Below are 19,090 nucleotides of genomic sequence, written 5' to 3' on the forward strand. Positions count from 1 at the left end.
ACTCATGCGTTGTCCTGTAGCCTGAAACAACTGATTGGCCAGTTGAGAGCACGAAACTTGACGGTTACGTCTGACAGAAATTGTGAGAAATCGGTCCTCGACGGCCGACGTCTTCTTCGGACGGCCTCCTCCGTGACGTCTACTGACTTCACCTCCATTTTGGAAGGGACTCCACAGCCTCGACACAACACTTTTGTTCACGTTGAATTCCTGCGCCACTTCCACTTGCGATCGGCCCAATTCCAACCACCCAATTATTCGCCCGCGGTCAAAGTCACTCAAATGACGTCTACCAGTCATTGCAAGGTGTGTACCCCACACAAGAACCCTAACTCAATGCTTGGAGCCTCGGACACTACTGGGCTCTGGTGTACGCCTCATGGCATAAGATGTTCACCGCGCTTGCAACGGTGCTGCTTATGCGATAGAGTGGATGCTCGCCTCGCCTGTGTCTCTCTGTGTATGTGTTTGCCACTAACCAGTGTTGAATGGGGCCCACACGCCACTTATACCACGTTCTATCGGGTTGCTTAAGTTTTGTGGAGCAGTGTACTTGATGGATCACGTTTGGTTTACTAACCAAACCTCCCTTTCTAAAACAGTACAAAAACTCTCAAGAAGTACTTGATGGATCACGTTTGGTTTACTAACCAAACCTCCCTATGTAAAACAGTACAAACAATCTCAAGAAGTACTTGATGGATCACGTTTGGTTTACTAACCAAAACTCCCTATCTAAAACAGTACAAAAAATCTCAAGAAGTACTTGATGGATCACGTTTGGTTTACTAACCAAAACTCCCTATCTAAAACAGTACAAAAAATCTCAAGAAGTACTTGATGGATCACGTTTGCTTTATTAACCAAAACTCCCTGTTTAAAACTACAAAATATCTCAAGAAGTACTTGATGGATCACGTTTGCGGATAGCAAGTGTGCTACAGATATTATGCAGGTACGGTAGTGATATTATGCAATTTTCTTGTAGCAACACTGGTAGAACCTCACTGCAGGTGTGTGATTTACTTATGGCATCCTCGGAATACCATTCAAAGGTAAACAATCCACGATTCCCTGCCTCTAAAATAACTGGATTACGGTTTACTAACCAAAATTCTCTATCTAAAACAGCGGGCCGCGGTGGCTCAGTGGTAGAGCGTTCACCTCGGGTGAATGGGGTCCTCGGTTCGATCCCAGCTCGCGCCAAGTGAACTTTGTGGTGGACAATCACCGTGTGCGTGGGTTTTCTCGGGCTTCTTCCGTTTCCTCCCACTTTCTTCATTCCACCATTTCATTTATTTCTCATCATCACGGTCTCCTTTAGCCTAATCGGCATAACGTGGGACGTAAAACTCAAAGATTGCATTTCATTTCATTTTTTTCAAATTTTCTAGAAATCTCGTTTCGTCTTGATTTTCGAAATTACTTTTCTCGTCCTGTTATGTAAATTTATGGGTCTACAAAGTTTGCGTCCTGGTTTTTCTTTATTTCATCTAAAACTTATGACAATATTCCTTCCAGGTCACCAGAGGTCCACGATGTTATAGAACAAGAACAACCCAGGGCCGTGCCGTGAGGGGAGCGAGCGGAGCAACGGCCCCGGGCGCCGGAGTAAGGGGGCTAAAAATTCGGAGAAAAAAGGAAAAAAGATAGGAAAAATTGCTTGGAATATATGTATGTGGGCGCCGTTGTATACTCTCGCCCCGGGCGCTGATTTTCCACGGCACGGCCCTGGAACAACCATATTTATTATTGGAATATGTTGTGTAATTACTTCCCTATCGTTAAATGTTGATAAATGTTCATTGTATTCGTACAATAATGGAATATTAAAATAATATTTGAGATTTCAAACGTGAGTGAATTAGCGTTGCCAAACATGCATGTAATATATATATATATATATATATATATATATATATATATATATATATATATATATATATATATATATATATATATATATATTTCATGTTGCTTCCACGTTTCGCTGTTTCCTATTTAAAAAAAGTATACAACCATTGTTTTAACATGTTTTTCAACCCTGTTTTGAGAACAAACATCAGTTCTACGCATTCACTAATTGAAGCAGTTTTGTAACGTTATTTTACAAAAAGGAACTGATCCATCCCTTCTCTTCAAGAAAACAAGATACGTTGTTCCTTCTTAAATCTAGAGCGTCTCTATAGGCAAATGTAATTGTTCCGTGCTTTTACCTGATTAGGATTTGCACTCGATCGTAAATTCACCAATAAAACTGGAAAATTGCATAATAGATACGAGATTGTGAATTTAAGTCTTGAAAAGCGAATTCTAAGTAACATAGAAAAGTACTGTATCTTTATGTCACTCTATTGTGAGCTTTCGTGTATATATATATATATATATATATATATATATATATATATATATATATATATATATATATATATATATAGGGTGGCCCAAAAGTAGGTATACACCCCTGCATTAATAAAGTATAACATTTTAGTTTATCGATATATTTGATTCGGCTGTTCTGAGCTTAAAATATAAGTAAAAAGACATTAAGAACAATATATATATATATATATATATATATATATATATATATATATATATATATATATATATATATAAGTTTGCAATTACCACAATAGCAAGTGTACAGGCAGCATTGATTGTAAGAGAGAAAAACAATTTGTGTTCCTGTCTTCCATGCAGTGGCGGCTTTAGCGGGTAGCGCGGGTATGCTCGGGCCTACCGAAAAATTTTGAACAATATATAAACGCCAAAAGATACAATTAAAGAGTAAATATATTTTCCATTATGTATATTAAAGGTAGATAATTATTTAACAAATAGCATCTACCACTACTATAAAAGAAATTTCCTAATTCCATTAATGAAATGTGTATATGTATGCATAAGCGAGCAAGCGGGTCTACCCAAAATTAAAATCCTAAAAAGCCGCCCCTGCTTCAGTGTATGTTCATGAAGTTTCGTTTCTTTGTTGCACGTGCAAGTCTCTTAGAAACAAGACATTTGAAAAATTTGAAAAATATGTGTGGCTAGATTGGATATTTTTAATAAGACCAAAATGTATTTTTTACCCGAGAAGTATGACTCTAAACATTAAAAAAAAAAAAAAAAAAAAAAAAAAAAAAAGTGGAATATGTCATAGCTAAAAGTAAAGTTTTCCTGTTTGTGATTATCATGTTGACACTTTTGGGAAATATAATTTTTCGTAAAAGCATGTCTCAGGTAGTTATGTGCTGCAAAAGTAGATATCACAGACCGACCATGGAGTTATAAAGATTTAACTATCAATAAAACTAATTGTGTAATGTTCGAAAATTAGCCTTTATTTATTTATTTTGCAAGTCTGTCCAGTAACAGGTATGTTTTCGATTCTTAAATCCTGTGGTTCGATCCCAGTCAAGTAAGTTTGTGGTGGACAACATCGTGTCCGTGAGTTTTCTCAGTGTACTCCCGTTTCCTCCCTCATTTCATTCCACGAATTCTTCTAGCATCATTTACTTGCCCTAATCATTTGTCTCCATTAGCCTAAAGGGCATAATCGTATGACGTTAAACTGAAATATTTGATTCTCATTGTTTTTTTTTTCTTAAGTGACTCCCACATAAATGAAAATGAATCAACTTTTCGCCAATACTTTGTCCCATAATTGCCGAATAGAACCTTTTCAGAAGGCCACGTCTGGCTCGCGTGCGTTAGTTTCCCCTTCACTGAGTCAGACAAACGAAAAGTACTATGTAGCTTCCCATACTTACGGGAAGCACGGTGGCGCAGTAGTATAGGGTCCCTGGTTCAATTTCCTGCCAAGTAAGTTTTGTGGAGAACATCATGTCCGTGGGTTTTCTCGGAGTTCTCCCGTTTCCTTCCACGTTCTCATTCCACCAATTCTTGTGTTGTCATTCACTTGCCCTAATCATCATCTCCCCTAACCTAAGGGGCATTATCGTGGGATGTTAACTTGAAATAATTCATACCTCATACTTATGATAGCATAGTTTGGGCATTTTAAATAAATCACACATGACTGCGTCATGTATTTTTTATCCATTTTCGTGAGTTCTCTCTTATGAATCGTATCTTGCAGTTGTTTACAAACATTATTTTCCTCCCACGTTAGGTGACACAAACGAAACAGAAAACAGGTCGCAGTGCTTGTCTAAAAATCCTCCAAACAAACTTATACACGTTCATTTGTCATTAGAGTCCTTGCGATTCGTTACAAAACAACTTAAAGCTTGTCATACGAAGAGCAAAGTTAACGTAATTAAATTAGGATTCTAAGTTTTACTGGGCTTGGTTTAATTATATAAACTAGACAGTTGGATTCGCTTTCTCTCTCTCTGTAATACCACCTGCCTAGCTACATCTCTTTCTCAAATGTCCAATGTTTCTGTGTGTGTGTTCTTCTAGAACTCTGGTCGTGCAGTTACAGAGAACATACATACTGTACGCAATTCCCGCAAAAGTTTCAGGGAATAAACCCCAAGTCCGGCCGAGAAGTTGTTTACTTTCTTTGTCGGAACGAGAACGTTGCATATTTTAAAGTCACTCAGAGTGGATAAATAAATAAGCAAAGTTTAAACATGGAGTGTAATTGGAAAAGAGATGCACTGTACTGTACCTAGAGCACTGCTTAGTACTCTACACAGAGAGGTAATTTTGTCTTTTTTAAAAAACATAGAAAAATTCCTCGTTTGTCTGTGTGTACATACTTCATCACATGTGGCGTTTTACGAATTCTCCTGGTGCCATTTGAAGCAAATTTCTCACGGTTTGCTCTCCTGGTCTGTCTACGATATTTGGCTGAAATAACACAAAATAAATATTTAACTGACCTATGTACTGGAAAAAGGACATAATTAATTAATTAATATAGTGTATTAAGTAAACTAGTGAGTTTAGTTTTATTATTGGTAGCTTCGCTTTTAGCCTGTGCATAAAAGCGAAATATTTTGACCTCTCGTTTTAGAATGTGTTCTCTAGGTCGAAGGAGACGGAATTAAACGTATTTTTTTAACTTAAGCAATATCAACTTCAATATTGTTCGTAAATTCCAATCTTCTTCCTATCCTTCTTTTTACCTCCACTGTACGATCTTCCATTTCGTTCCTTAGAATACATCGCTTTTCAGTCAATGTTGTTATTATTGCTGTTGTAACCATTCGAGTAGTTAAGCCATTGTAACTACTTTCTCTTAGTTTTCTTTCTTTTCTTTTTCTGAGATTGAGCTAAATCTGGGGGATGTGATAAGTGAGGCAAAGTTGGAAGAAATCTAATTCCTTATGTTTTTTTTATTGTACCTTGAATTAAGAGGCATTTAACATATACGTATATATATATATATATATATATATATATATATATATATATATATATATATATATATATATATATATATATATATATATACAGGGTGTTAATGAACTATGACGAAAAACTGTAAGAGGTGACGTCTCACGTCAAAATAAAAGAAAAAGTTCATATGGACCTATGGTGAAAAGTGCATAGTTTCAGAGCTAGGGCTGTCCAAAATCATGCAAAAGCTAAATTTGAACAGGCCCTATTTCGAATTCCAGAAACTGTGAATAGTGGTCCTTAGCGTAAAGGAAGCCACGCATACACAATCCAAAAGTGCATATTTAATCAATTTTCAATAGGTGTACAGGGTATTTCCTACAGGGGATAATTCTGAGATATGCTCTGAGATAGTTTTCAGATATACCCTGATTTCAAGAAGGATCCTAAGTTGGCAAAAAGTAAGCCTTGACAACAATGACACCCAATGCTTCGGAGGGAAGTCGAAGTATTAGGAACCGACAGCTCCATTTTCTTTCGTGTTCGGAATAACGTGTGATGCGATGTACTTTGTCATGGTATATTGCACGTTTTCTTCATTTATAAGCGTGAAAGAAAACATTGCAACATGCGTTTTCCCCTAGTACGAGAGGCCGTGCTGCCGACGATCCTTAACACTTCCGACATCACGCCAAAGGATTCAGTGTTCACTGCTATCAAGGCTTATTGCGTACTTTGGACCAATCATAAAGTCAGAGTATATCTCAAAATTCGGTTGATGGCATGTCTGGAAATTTTATCCTGCAGGGAATACTCTGTACACCAATTGAACGTTAATGAAATATGCATTTTGGATTACGTATGCGTCACTTCCTTTACGCTAGAAAGGATCACCATCCACAGTCTATCGAATTCGAGACAGGGCCTCCTTGAAATTTGGCTTTTTCGCGATTTTCGACAGTCCTAGCTCTGAAATTATGCACTTTTCCCCTTAGGTTCCACATGAACTTTTTCTCTTATTTTGGTGTAAGGAATCACGTCTTACAGTTTGTCGGTATAGTTCATTAACACCGTATATATATATATATATATATATATATATATATATATATATATATATATATATATATATATATATATATATATATATATATATATATAATATAGACGCGAGATCCAAGCGGGGATATAGGGACTATACCCCCCCCCTGACGCTCAGATATACACTGGATAAAATAGGCTTCACTCCTGTTTTACACTGGATAAAGCAGCAAACTATAGTTTAGCTCCTCCAATATATATAATAGTGTGGCGGATCCAGGATATGATCAAGGGAGGGGCTAAACCATAGTTTGCGTCTTTATCCAGTGTAAAGCAGGAGTGAAGCCTATTTTATCCAGTGTATATCTGAGCGTCAAGGGGGGCTATAGTCCCTATATCCCCGCTTGAATTCGCGTCTGTATATATATAATATATTAGAAAGCAAGTTTTGTTTTTTAATATTGTATTTTATTATTAACGATACAAAATATATAGAAATATATATATAAAGGTAATAATGGAATATTGTATGGTCGTCCGAGTCTGTCACTGAGAAAATATCACCATTATATGAGTCGGGAAATGAGTTACATTAAGGTTACAACATTTAGGACAGGATTGAACCATTGTAAATTAAAGAGAAGAGTGTAAAAACGAGGCTTTATAGGCTGGGTTTGCTATGAACATCTTTATTCTCCTTTCAATTTATAGACATCAATGTTCGTTATGAGAAAACAAACGTAAAAGAACTTATGAAAAAGGTTTCTGCACTTCATTATGTGTGTTCCGATTTCCAGTGGTCCTTAGGGCATAGAGTTATGAACGTCTTTCTTTTTCTCTTTTGCAGGAAGCCGACCGGAACAACCATTGTGCATCGACAGCACCTTCATCGCCTCCGTTTGATGTTGGACCTCCAGCGCACTACATTTCATCTTTGAGAGCTTCAAGACGAGGAGCGAGTCCCGACAAGGATCGTGATCCTCTGGCCAGACTTCATCGTTTTCTGAGAGTTTTCTACCGGGAGCTTGCAGGAAGAGATCACCCTCACCCACCTCCTTGGGCACCGCCACTGCCTGTAGGTACTCTCTGCCCCGCCCACTTTCAACCAGCATTGCAGCTAGCGCCTCTCAGCGGACGTGGAGAGAATGAACCTCGCGATTCCATCCGATTAGACCAGCTGTTAGCCGCCGTAAGGGTGAGTTGATCCTGTAATGATATGTTATGCAAGTTGCACAACTGTGTTGCGGGTTTTCCTACCAATAGTTTTCTCACGATAACTTTAGCCGTGAAAGATAATGCTATAATTTATCTTTTAATTTTGTTTTAATCTTTTAGAATGTAGGGAAATTGTAGCAACATATTAGGAAAGAGAAAAAAGAAAAGTCATAATTTCTGTCACTTAAATTTTAACTTTTACGGTAGTTAGTGCTAGAATTCAGTTCAGAGATCTGACCCGCAAGTCCAAGAATAGTTAACACCGAATGAGACAGTAAGACATTTACATTTATTTATTTATTAACAGATTTTAGTTCAATTTTTTTAAAATGAGTTTTTTTTTATGTAGTCCAGGATACAATCGTCGTCTAAGTGGTCTGAACGTAAAAAAAAAAAAAAAAAAAAAAAACTATACAAATTACAGTGGGAGTTTTGCTAACTAAGAAGTAACAGTTCTTAAGTTTATTATCGTCAGTGGCGTACGCAATTTCAACAAAGGAGGTCCAAGCACCAGAGTTCATATCATTTCAGTACACGCGCGATTTTTCTATAGATATCTTACTATGGTAAATTCTTGTTGAAGAAAGCGAAAAGACGCAGAAACCCTTCGTTTTGCGTATGCCACTGATTATTATATTAAAATAGGAAATATTGATAATGCGTACTTGCTAGCAAAAAAAAAAAAAAAAAAAATAGTAAATACAGTAAAGCCCCGATTATCCGCGAAATTCGATGGCAAGAGCATCGTGTATAGCGAAAATTGCAGATAATCCGAAAGAAGACTAAAAGTGAGGTGTAATCTACTACCACGCAAATCACTCTTCTCAATTCCCGTTTTCCATACCTGACAACAATTAGCTTCTGCCTATTGGAGTAGTGTTGCACTTCGAAAGTGCACTATTGTTGGAAATGTTGATTTTTACAATACAATTTATTTTTATATTTTAGAATGTACCGTTATTATTTACATGCGGAGTGTCAGTCCGTAGCGACTACTTACGAATAATTGAGCACGACTGCAGCATAGGTAAAAAAAAAAAAAAAAAAAAAAAAAAAAATCGCGACATTAGCGGATAGTTGTGGCTTTACTGTTTGTGAAAATGGGAGCTAATAACGTTATTTCATTTTCATTGTATGTTTTATGAGCGTAAATTCATTGAAGTTCAAAGAGTAAAAAAGAAAAAAAAAATTGTGGCTGAGACAAGAATTAATGACGAGTCTTTGGCGTATGATGGTGGTACAATCTCCCCTTCCATATCACTAACAACACATTATGATTGGGATGAGAGAGGGGAGACATTATGATTTTATCGTTGCTCGTACTAGCCATTGTGTTCGGACCCACAGTTACTCTCTTTAACTTTTGATGCCCGCCGATTTCTCTGTAATTTTTTTGGGGGGGGGGGTCATTCAGATGCAGAAGGTATATATATGAGGATTTAAAGACAAATTGCATTCAAATTATGCCAAATATTGTATATTCATAAATACAATAGGGGTCCACATGAGCTTTGGGGGGCCCGGGGCCCCTCGGCCCTCCAGGATCGGCTCCTTTGCCCGCCAAACAAAATCGTAGACTCTCACGTTGGGAGCTCTGGTGATCCCCCTAATTATCACGGAGCCATGAATCATACACCGTTGGAAAGTTTATTAACCACAGATTCCAACGAGGTAACATTCATGCAATTCTCAAATTATCTTTCTAGCTTAATTAGGGGCTGAGCTATTAATGTTTGTCGTAAAAATAATTGTAATTTACGTCAAAAAACCTCCAAAAATTTGCAAAATTTGCCCCCGCTCTACTTTCCACATATAAACAAGAAGTACAAATACAAGATATTACCATGTAGTGACCTATTTCATTGCTTCACATACCATTTTTTATGAGTGTACCCCCAAGTATGAGTGTACCAAAGGAGTGTATGAATACTCCCTAAAAACCTGTTGAAAAAAAAAAAACATGATCTTTACCCTCCTGCCCACGCCGTGGTACCCTCGACATGCATAAAATGCACACCAGCGGAAAGCTACATCTTTCAGGAATACATAGATACCAAAATCATCTTTCCTACCTTAATTAAAGGCTGAGCTATTGGGGTTTAAGAGGCCCTATCACGGCGAAATTAAAACACCGCTAATTTTACAGTAATGATGTGATATCTTCAAATAGATAAAAGATAATCGAAATGTGGAACAAGATCGCTCTAGACAATATTATTTTACATGACATACCGCTATCACGACTCACTGATCTGCATTCGATTTCCAACCATTAAGAAAATCGACTTTTATTTTCGCGTTTCTAAATGGCTGCAAACGGAAAACTACCGTACTAGGTGACTCAGGGTAACGATACCACATGCAAAATAATATTGTCTAGGACGATCTTGTTCCACATTTTGATTTTCTTTCATCTATTTGAAGATATCACATAATTAATGTAAAATTAGCGGTGTTTTAATTTCGCAGTGATATGGCCTCTTAAAGCTCCGACGGCAGTAGTTGCGTCAATGGGTGTTTAAAGGTTAAAGGTAAACGCATAACGATGAATAGAAACAGATTAAAATAACGAAGTTGAGATAGTAAGTTAATCCCGAGAAAAACCACACTCCTTCCTTTCGTTTGTTTCTCAGTCCGGATGCAAGCATTTTCTGTAAACGTCACTCACCTTGTCAGGCCTTCTCAACCATACTCTTACGTCGTCCTCAATATACAGGGTGGAGCAGAGCTGACTTGCAAGTTTAATATTCAGTAGGCGCGAAAGCATGGAATGGGTTGCCAGTGGAGGATTCGAAGGGGATAAGATGCAATTTCATAAGAACACCATTATAGTTACCATGGATATTGTTCTACCGTTGAAGAACGGGTTTCCAATGATTCGTACTTAGTAGACAGTCAGTTATTAAAATACGGTGATTGTTCCGACATTCCATTGTTACTGTTGCTGATACTGCTTCAAAGATCCATTGTAACTGTTACAACGTTCTCATGAAATAACATCCTATCTGCTTCCCACCCTCCGCTAGCAGCCAACTTTCAATCTACCACGCTTACGCAATATAAAACTTTGAAATGTGTCAATTGGCTTCGCGCCACGTGGAAGGACGGGATGACCAAACACGTCCATGTGTTACGGTGCTCATTGGAGATCATTGGAGAGAATCAGAAAAATAAACACCATATTGTACTATGAAAATCATTTCATTTTCAAACGAAATTTATCGTGAAACATCCATATATATTTTTTTTAATCCGAGAAGAATGTAATTTAATTCCTTATTCTTGACTGACTTTCAACTTGTGTGCATTTGAGAAATCTTAAAGAGCATATACACTACACTACAGGATGGACATAAAGTCTCTCTCTGATAACAAACATTAATAACAAGAAAACAAAGAATGGTAGCAGCATGTGGTCGAAAAATATCGCTTGTATGATACTTCAAGATTTTGCCACAGCATTTGCTGCCATCTACTGCAGCTGACCGCAGCGCGACAGTCATTTGTTTAAAAATGGCGTCAACACGACAGAAAGCGAAGTGTGTGTTGTGGTATCATGAAACAAAATGTGCCATCACAGTTCAACGAACATTCAGGAGAGAACATGGACATCAGCCGCCAGATGTTAAAAGCAGAAAGGAATGGTATAGCAAGTTTATTGCAACAGGAAGTGTTTTAGATCGTGATAGAAGTGGTAGACTGATTGTTAGTGAGGAACATGTGGAAGCTGTTCGTGTTGCTTAAACCCCGAAGCCCACGGAAATCCTTGCGTTGCGCATCACGTGAATTGGACATCCCAGAGCCAACTATGTTAAAATTTTACACAAACGCATGAAGTTATACGCATATAAGGTGCAGATTGTTCAAGCGTTAAGTCAAGAAGACGGTCCCCGACGCGCAAGTTTCGCATGTGACATCGCATGGATGTCTTGAGGGCAACTAACGGACCACGTGTGAAAATGATCTAAATCAGGAAAAAAATCATTTGCTGTAGACCTCATGCTTTTTAGTTTTCTTGTTATTTATGTTTATCAGGGGGAGACTTTATGTCCACCCTGTATATCAAAATTGTATAACTTTTGCAGAAGTATAGTTAAATTCAGTTCCATTTTCGACTGATTTTAAACTCAAGTAGTGGATATTTTTAGGAATACTTGAAAAAAAAAGCCACAATACAGTTTTTTTTTTCGAAGATTATGAGACGTATCTTTTTATATCGCCAGAGAAGATAAAAAGTAAGACGAATTTCAACTCTAAGCAGAGACTATGATAATCATAAAGTCCCAAAGGAAATTAAAGCATTTTGCATTTAAATCGTATTATTCTGGCGAGAATTAACGAAGAAAATTACTTCTTTTAATCATATTATTTCAGCCAAAGGAGCCTTTGCAGTTTTGGAGAGTCTGCTCCCTTCTTTATCCTCAACCGATTTCAACCGCAACGAATGGGTATAATCGGGATGCCCAACAAAGAATGTTTTGTCAAACTCAAATATTATTTTTACGTAGATTTACTACAAATTGTTGTTCTGTTATCACGTTATGTATATGTGCAAACTTGAACTTGAGGTATCACGCCAAGTGAGCTTTGTGATGGACAAACACCGTGTGTGTGTGGATTTTCTCGGGGTCCTCCCGTTTCCTCCCATTACTTATTTCACCATTTCATTCATTTCTCTTAATCACTTTCTCCTTTAGAGTAGCCAGCATAACCGTGGGACGTAAAACTTAAAGATTTCATTTCAGCATGGCGTATATTTCACCCCGTTATTCTTCGTAATAGATTTAACCCCCAAACAGAGTTTTTTCCACGTTGGGGAAAGACACATAACTAGATTCTTCAGTATCTGATAAATTTTACGTGATTTATCGTGGAACAGAGAGATGGTCAGATGAACAGATCGACACAAATGCCAGTTGAGTCGAATGGTAGACAGAGAACGCGGTAACTCAGTGGTGGAGCGTTTACCTCAGGGGTATGGTGTCCCTGGTTCGATCCCAGCTCGCGCCAAGTTAACTTTGCGGTGAAGAAGCACCGTGTATCGGATTTTTCTCGTGCTTCTCCCATTTTTTTTAATCCCTCATCATCATTGTCTCCTTTAACCCAGCCGGCGTAAACGTAGGACGTAAAACTGAAAGATTTCATTTCATTTTCGAATGGTAGACTCAATTCATTGAACTTCAGCCCAAAAAATTACGTAGATAAGGTTTTATTGGTTAATTTCTGTAATATCTTGGCGGGGGGGGGGGGGAAGAAATCTGGAGATCACTTGCAAACAGATCTACAGTACTTATATAAGAACTATTGTGCCAAATTTATCAAGGGTTAGTGTCTCCACGTAACTGAATTGATCAATAGTAGCTGTATTTGAATTAAGCCGTGTGTGGTGCGAACAAATTCGATTAAATGTATTTTATAGAATTAGAATTCCATTCTTAGAGAGAGAAGAATAACGTGACCCGTTTTACCACAAGAGAGCAGCGTTCACCGTAGCAGAACATCAAACACACACAAAAAAAGACGTGAGTTTCAGAGACCACGTCCACGTGTAACGAGTATCTGCATGGAATACACACAAGTCACACACATAACGTGCATTCCATCATTCATCGATTACGCAGTGAGGTCAGCAGGCGCTCACGTAAAACGCGTGTGAACAAATGGGATCGTTTGTGGTGATTGGTAACAATAGCTGGAGTGAGTTTTTTTTTTTTTCGCTTTGGAAGGAAACAAAGTACTTGACTATCCTGTTGAAAATTAGATTAGCGACTGTGGAGATCAATGCTGCTAGGCGTATAATGTGTGGAATCTAGAAATATCTGCATTTTTCAGCTGCGCTCCCGCCTGAGTAAATTGTTTCGCTTTTGATGCAGGAAGCTTTGGGTCGATTCCCGGTCGAGTGGGCCCAAACCGCATTGGAGACAGTCCGTGGGAGTGATAGTCCTATTGGGGTTAGCAAGCCCGAGCCCTTAGGTCAGTGAGCTCAAGGAAGCTCGAATCCCGTTGAGAATATGAGCTCAGGTGCGAGCTCTATTAATGGTAATCAAACATGAACTCCTTACGAGATCAATGAGACCAACCCAAAGGCAGATCGAATACTATTGAGAGTAGTTGGTTCATACTCGAAGGAGCACGAGTCGTTGAGGGTAGCAAACCCGAGGGAGCACTATTCCCACTGAGAGGTAGCAAGCCCGACCGAGCACGAGTTCCATTGAGAGGTAGCAAGCTGGAGGGAGCACGAGCCCCATTGAGAGTAGCAAGCAAGCTCGAGGAAGCACTAGCTTCATTAAGAGTAGCAAGCAAGCTCAAGGGAGCACGAGCCGCATTGAGAGTAGCAAGCAAGCTCAAGGGAGCACGAGCCGCATTGAGAGTAGCAAGCAAGCTCAAGGGAGCACGAGCCGCATTGAGAGTAGCAAGCAAGCTCAAGGGAGCACGAGCCGCATTGAGAGTAGCAAGCAAGCTCAAGGGAGCACGAGCCGCATTGAGAGTAGCAAGCAAGCTCAAGGGAGCACGAGCCGCATTGAGAGTAGCAAGCAAGCTCAAGGGAGCACGAGCCGCATTGAGAGTAGCAAGCAAGCTCAAGGGAGCACGAGCCGCATTGAGAGTAGCAAGCAAGCTCAAGGGAGCACGAGCCGCATTGAGAGTAGCAAGCAAGCTCAAGGGAGTACGAGCCGCATTGAGAGTAGCAAGCAAGCTCAAGGGAGCACGAGCCGCATTGAGAGTAGCAAGCAAGCTCAAGGGAGCACGAGCCGCATTGAGAGTAGCAAGCAAGCTCAAGGGAGCACGAGCCGCATTGAGAGTAGCAAGCAAGCTCAAGGGAGCACGAGCCGCATTGAGAGTAGCTAGCAAGCTCGAGGAAGCACGAATCCCATTGAGAGTGGGAAGCAAGCTCGAGGGAACACTAGCGCCAATAAAGATAGTGAGCCCGAGAGAGCACGAGTTCCATTGAAAGGTAGTAAGCTCGAGGGAGCACAAGCCCCTTCTGAGAGTAGGAAGCTATGCTTAGGGCTATACTATAAAACTACTGTAATACATAATCTTGCGTCTCTTAATCATAAAAGAAAAGAGTCGGAAAGCCATTAAACCATGATGAGCCCGCCTGTATTGCAGGCCGTGAAGTTACGACTAGTGTTGTAAAATTTCCGGAAATTTTGAACCTGCTGGTAAAAAAACATTTTTTTCCGGTTTCTTTCCGGAAAAATTGGGAAAATAACAAAAAAATCTTTGTATTAGATTAGTTTTACTAGTAATGGAATCTTTTTTTTTTTTTTTTCGAACGCGTGAAAAATGTAAGTTGAGAAATTTCAATATAGCGAATATTAAAGAAAAAAGAAGAAGAAGTATTCAAAAATAAAATTGTTGCAATTATTCTTGAAAATTAATAGTCTGCACTCATTTCCTTTATGTGCCTTTTAGTCGTTTACAGCTGGATGTGCATTAATTACAGAACTTTTACAATTGCATACACATCTACTATCAGGAAGCGTTTCTGTTTTGCAACAAATAGGGCTCTTGAATGAAACTGAGTTCTTAATGTGCTCTTTGATCTGGTGAAATTTTGTTAATTTTAACCAAATTATTTCTTAAAAGAAAGAGCAGTCGGTAAATTACACTATTACTCATGCACTTAGACATATAATTACTATCATTTAATATTCAAATACATAATTTACTATAAACTTTATGTACAAAATAATGTAAGTAAACAAGTACCTGTTTTTAGTGCGACAAATTTTATATATATATATATATATATATATATATATATATATATATATATATATATATATATATATATATATATATATATATATATATAATATGTAAATGAAAGTGAATGTAGCCTATTTGTAATTTAAAAACTCTTGAACCACCAGACTGATCTCAATAAAAATTTTCAACATAGATAAATTTAGGGCCTGGGATGGATTTTAGCATTTCATTTGGAAGGTGGAACTTGGTTTAAATCCAAATTCAACGCCAAAACTTTAGGAAGGGAGAAGGGGATGATATATATAAAAAATATCGAAAACGACTGATACTAATGTCTAAACTATAGTTTCGGGGTCGCTGAGATGAGCAGTAACCTTTCTAATGCCGTTTAAATCCAAATTCAGCGCCGTGACCTGGGGGAGGGAGGGAGGGGAGTTATATATACACAAATGATCAAAAATGGCCGATATTACTGTCGAACCCACAGTTTTTGGGGTTGCTTTGATGAACCCGCAACGTGGGTAGGAAGAGATTATATAAAAATAACTGAAAGTGGCCGACATTAGTGTCAAATCTATAGTTTTCGGGGTCGCTGAGATGAGCAGTGACATTTCCGATGGCGTTTAAATCCAAATTCATCCCGTAACTAAGGGGAGAGGAGATATATAAATATGATCGAAAATGACCGATATTTGTGTCGAATCCAAAGTTTTTAGGGTCGCTGATATGAATAGTAACACTTCCAATGCCGTTTAAATCAAAATTCATCCTCGTAACTTGGGGGCGGGGAGAGGTGCCCGATATTAGTGTGAATCCATGGTTTTGGTGGTTCTGAGATGAACATTAACACTTCCGAAGCTGTTTAAATCCAAATTCAGCCTCATTAGTAGGAGGAGGGTGACATGTAAATGTAATTGAAAATGACTGATACTAGTGTCGAATTCATAGTTTTTGGGGTCCCTAAGTTCATTGGTGACAGTTTTGGTGCTCCATATACCCAAAATGAAACGTATTCTCCCCGTGCGATGAACGGGTATTCTGCTAGTCTTTAATAATATCGAACGGAAGTTACACATGTTAAATTTATTAATATATTTGTCGATGCCTAAATTTACGCACTTGTACGGCGTGTGTGTGTATATGTATATAAGATCATCTCTCTTTTTGAGTTGTTCGAAAAATATACAAATAATAAAGAGGGATTTTTATCAGAAATCAGAGAAGTAAAAAGTAAAATTAAAAGCTGTTGCTTTAAATATTTTTTTCTGCTAGCAAAATACATTGTATACATTCTACAGACACGTTACCGCAAATAAGATTAGCATCAGGCGAAGAAATAGTTTTTAAATTATATTTTCAAAGTTTTGCCAGTATTTCCGAACAAAAGATTGTTTGTAATGGATTCAAAATTTCCGGAAATTTTACACAGCACAAGGAAGATACGTATCTCTATAAAATATATATTTGATTTTAACATACTGGTTATAACTAAAATGATTCTGGTCCTGTTATTTTCAAATTTCCCTGTCGTAAAACGGTAACTTTATAATATTACTTAAGTTAATTTAAATACGTCTATATTGATTAATCTAATTAGGATTATATTTTAGTATCTTTTGTAGCCATAGCTTCATTCTATCACGGTGCTTACTTTAAAGGAGTGGTGCAAATATATTTGTTGCCACAAAATTTCCCTAATCTAATACAAGAAATATAACTACTCACTGATATTAACTGTAAACTAGTACTATAAATATAAAATAGTTTTCATTGTAAAAGCATAATGTAGTAAAATATTCGAACATTTTGAATTTTTCCAATTTTTCAAGCTCGGTTTTTTACCCAAAATTTCCGTTTTTTTCCAGACCTTTACAACACTAGTTACGACGCTTCATTTTTTTTTTCTTCACTCCCACCAAAGCTTCCTTCCAGAAACTTTTGTCCACGTGGCAGGACCTAAATGTGAAAGGGTTGGATTGAATCGCAGTTTAATTTTTCTTAGCTCCGAGGGGGCGATTGTCCAACTCCGGAAGGGCAACCCCCCAGAAAATTGCCTGGAAGAAACACTACTACCATCAGATGCGTATTCGTTCTTTGGGAGTGTCTTGTGTATCGGTTTTCTCTTCTTTTAAACTGCTTCTACGATTCACACATCGTACCAATTGAGTTGAGTTGATTTTAACATGTCTTTCAGCAGCGAGGCTATATGAGACGGGACCTACTGATTAATGTGGAATTCGAACCCGCAGGGAATCGAACCCGGGTCTCCCACGCCAAAGGCGAGAAGCTAACCGCTTAGCCACGAAGGAGCTCGACCCTACCTATTGAGTCAGACGCTGCGAAGTGGATGAATTCGTAACTATTACGGAAGATATTTACTTGTTGCCGAAATGGCTGCAACTGCTAGCGAACAATATGAGAAGATAGCAGCAATGCAGGTAGAAATGAGGACTCCAATGTTACGAGATAGGGGCTACCCTGGCATATGCTCAATGTTAGTGAATCCAGCGGCTACGCTACTTTCAACTGAAAATATAAACATCTCTTTCTTTTTTTTTCAATGAATTTTGTAGAGATACATCAAAGTGTTTGGCGCTCAAGAGCAAAGGTTTATTTTTACTAAAACACTACTTTAATACTAAAAAATCTGTGATATTAAAAAAACTATCCGGTTGCACAACCGTGGAACATATAATACCAGTCGCTCCTGTAACATTAGTACACGTGTGGGACGACGTTGCGGAGGCCTATATCCAACAGTGTACGGTGAACTGTGTGCTCAGACATCTCATGCTTTGTCCACTGTTAAAATTTGGTGTTGATTATGCGACAATTTGCACTGTATCATGTTTTACCAATATCGACAGTTAAGGTCATGCGAAATCTGTAACGGTGTGTAGCCGCCCAATGCCTTGTTATTTCATAATGGTTTCGTTGCTCTTTCCCTACCTTTGGAAGACATTGACCTCAGCAACTCTCGACACTTCACATAAACGCGCTGTTTCCAAAATGCTTGTTCTCAGTCATCTTACCATCACAGTCTCTCTGTCTTCAAAATTCTTGATATATCACCGTCCTTCCCTATTTTACGCACAAGTACCACACTTACTGATCGAGTGAGATCTCTTGTCACCGTCCCGTGAGCGGTACAACTGTACTTTGTGACCAGGGCCGGCTCTAGGCAATGCCGCCTCATGCAGTGACATCATTTGCCTCCCTCTTTCTCCAGAAGGAACAACTCTTAGAAGACACGATTTTAAGTATGCTACTCTATCATCAACAATGAAGGGGAGGGAAAGTGCACTCGCACTCGGAAAGGCCTAAACACTAGGAATGCAATCTCGTTGTGTCTGTTTTTTCTTTACATAATAATCTATTATGTTAGTGAAAGATAAAGCAGATACCTGCAGAGGAAAGATGGTAATCCTTTTTATGGAATTCAACATGAGCTTCAATCTCAATATATCAGTTTGTAATTCCAGTGCAACTAGTTCTTTTATCTTTATTTCTCGATTTGCCTTCTGTTAAAAAAATAAAAGAAAGAACTTTTTTCTACCTTCAATGATAAGGAACTTGTTTGTAACGAACACAGACTAGTTTTCATATTAAAGTTGTGATAACTAACTAAATATAATATGTGTTCGCTACTGTTTGAGAATTGAGTCCTTGTATTTGACAAGAATCAAGCAATTCATGCTGGAATTAGTGTGACCATTTGCTTTATCACTGTCCATGTGACAACCTAATGCGACCTAAACATAATTTATGTAATATTCAAGTAGAAGGTCAGCTTAGTAAATTTAAGTAC

General features: G+C 38.1%; 1 protein-coding gene across 1 annotated transcript in view; it reads left to right on the top strand.

Annotated features, from left to right (window-relative positions):
* Nucleotides 1–19,090, top strand: part of LOC145663910 (uncharacterized) — a 442,435-nt gene that overhangs the window by 366,327 nt on the left and 57,018 nt on the right. The window contains exon 2 of the mRNA XM_081730094.1: nt 7,202–7,549. Within this exon, the coding sequence (XP_081586220.1) occupies nt 7,202–7,549 (348 nt within the window). The remainder of the gene's footprint in view (nt 1–7,201; nt 7,550–19,090) is intronic.

The sequence above is a fragment of the Thermobia domestica genome, chromosome 11, assembly GCF_964235325.1.
Source record: "Thermobia domestica chromosome 11, izTheDome1.hap1.1, whole genome shotgun sequence".
Lineage (NCBI taxonomy): Eukaryota > Metazoa > Arthropoda > Insecta > Zygentoma > Lepismatidae > Thermobia > Thermobia domestica.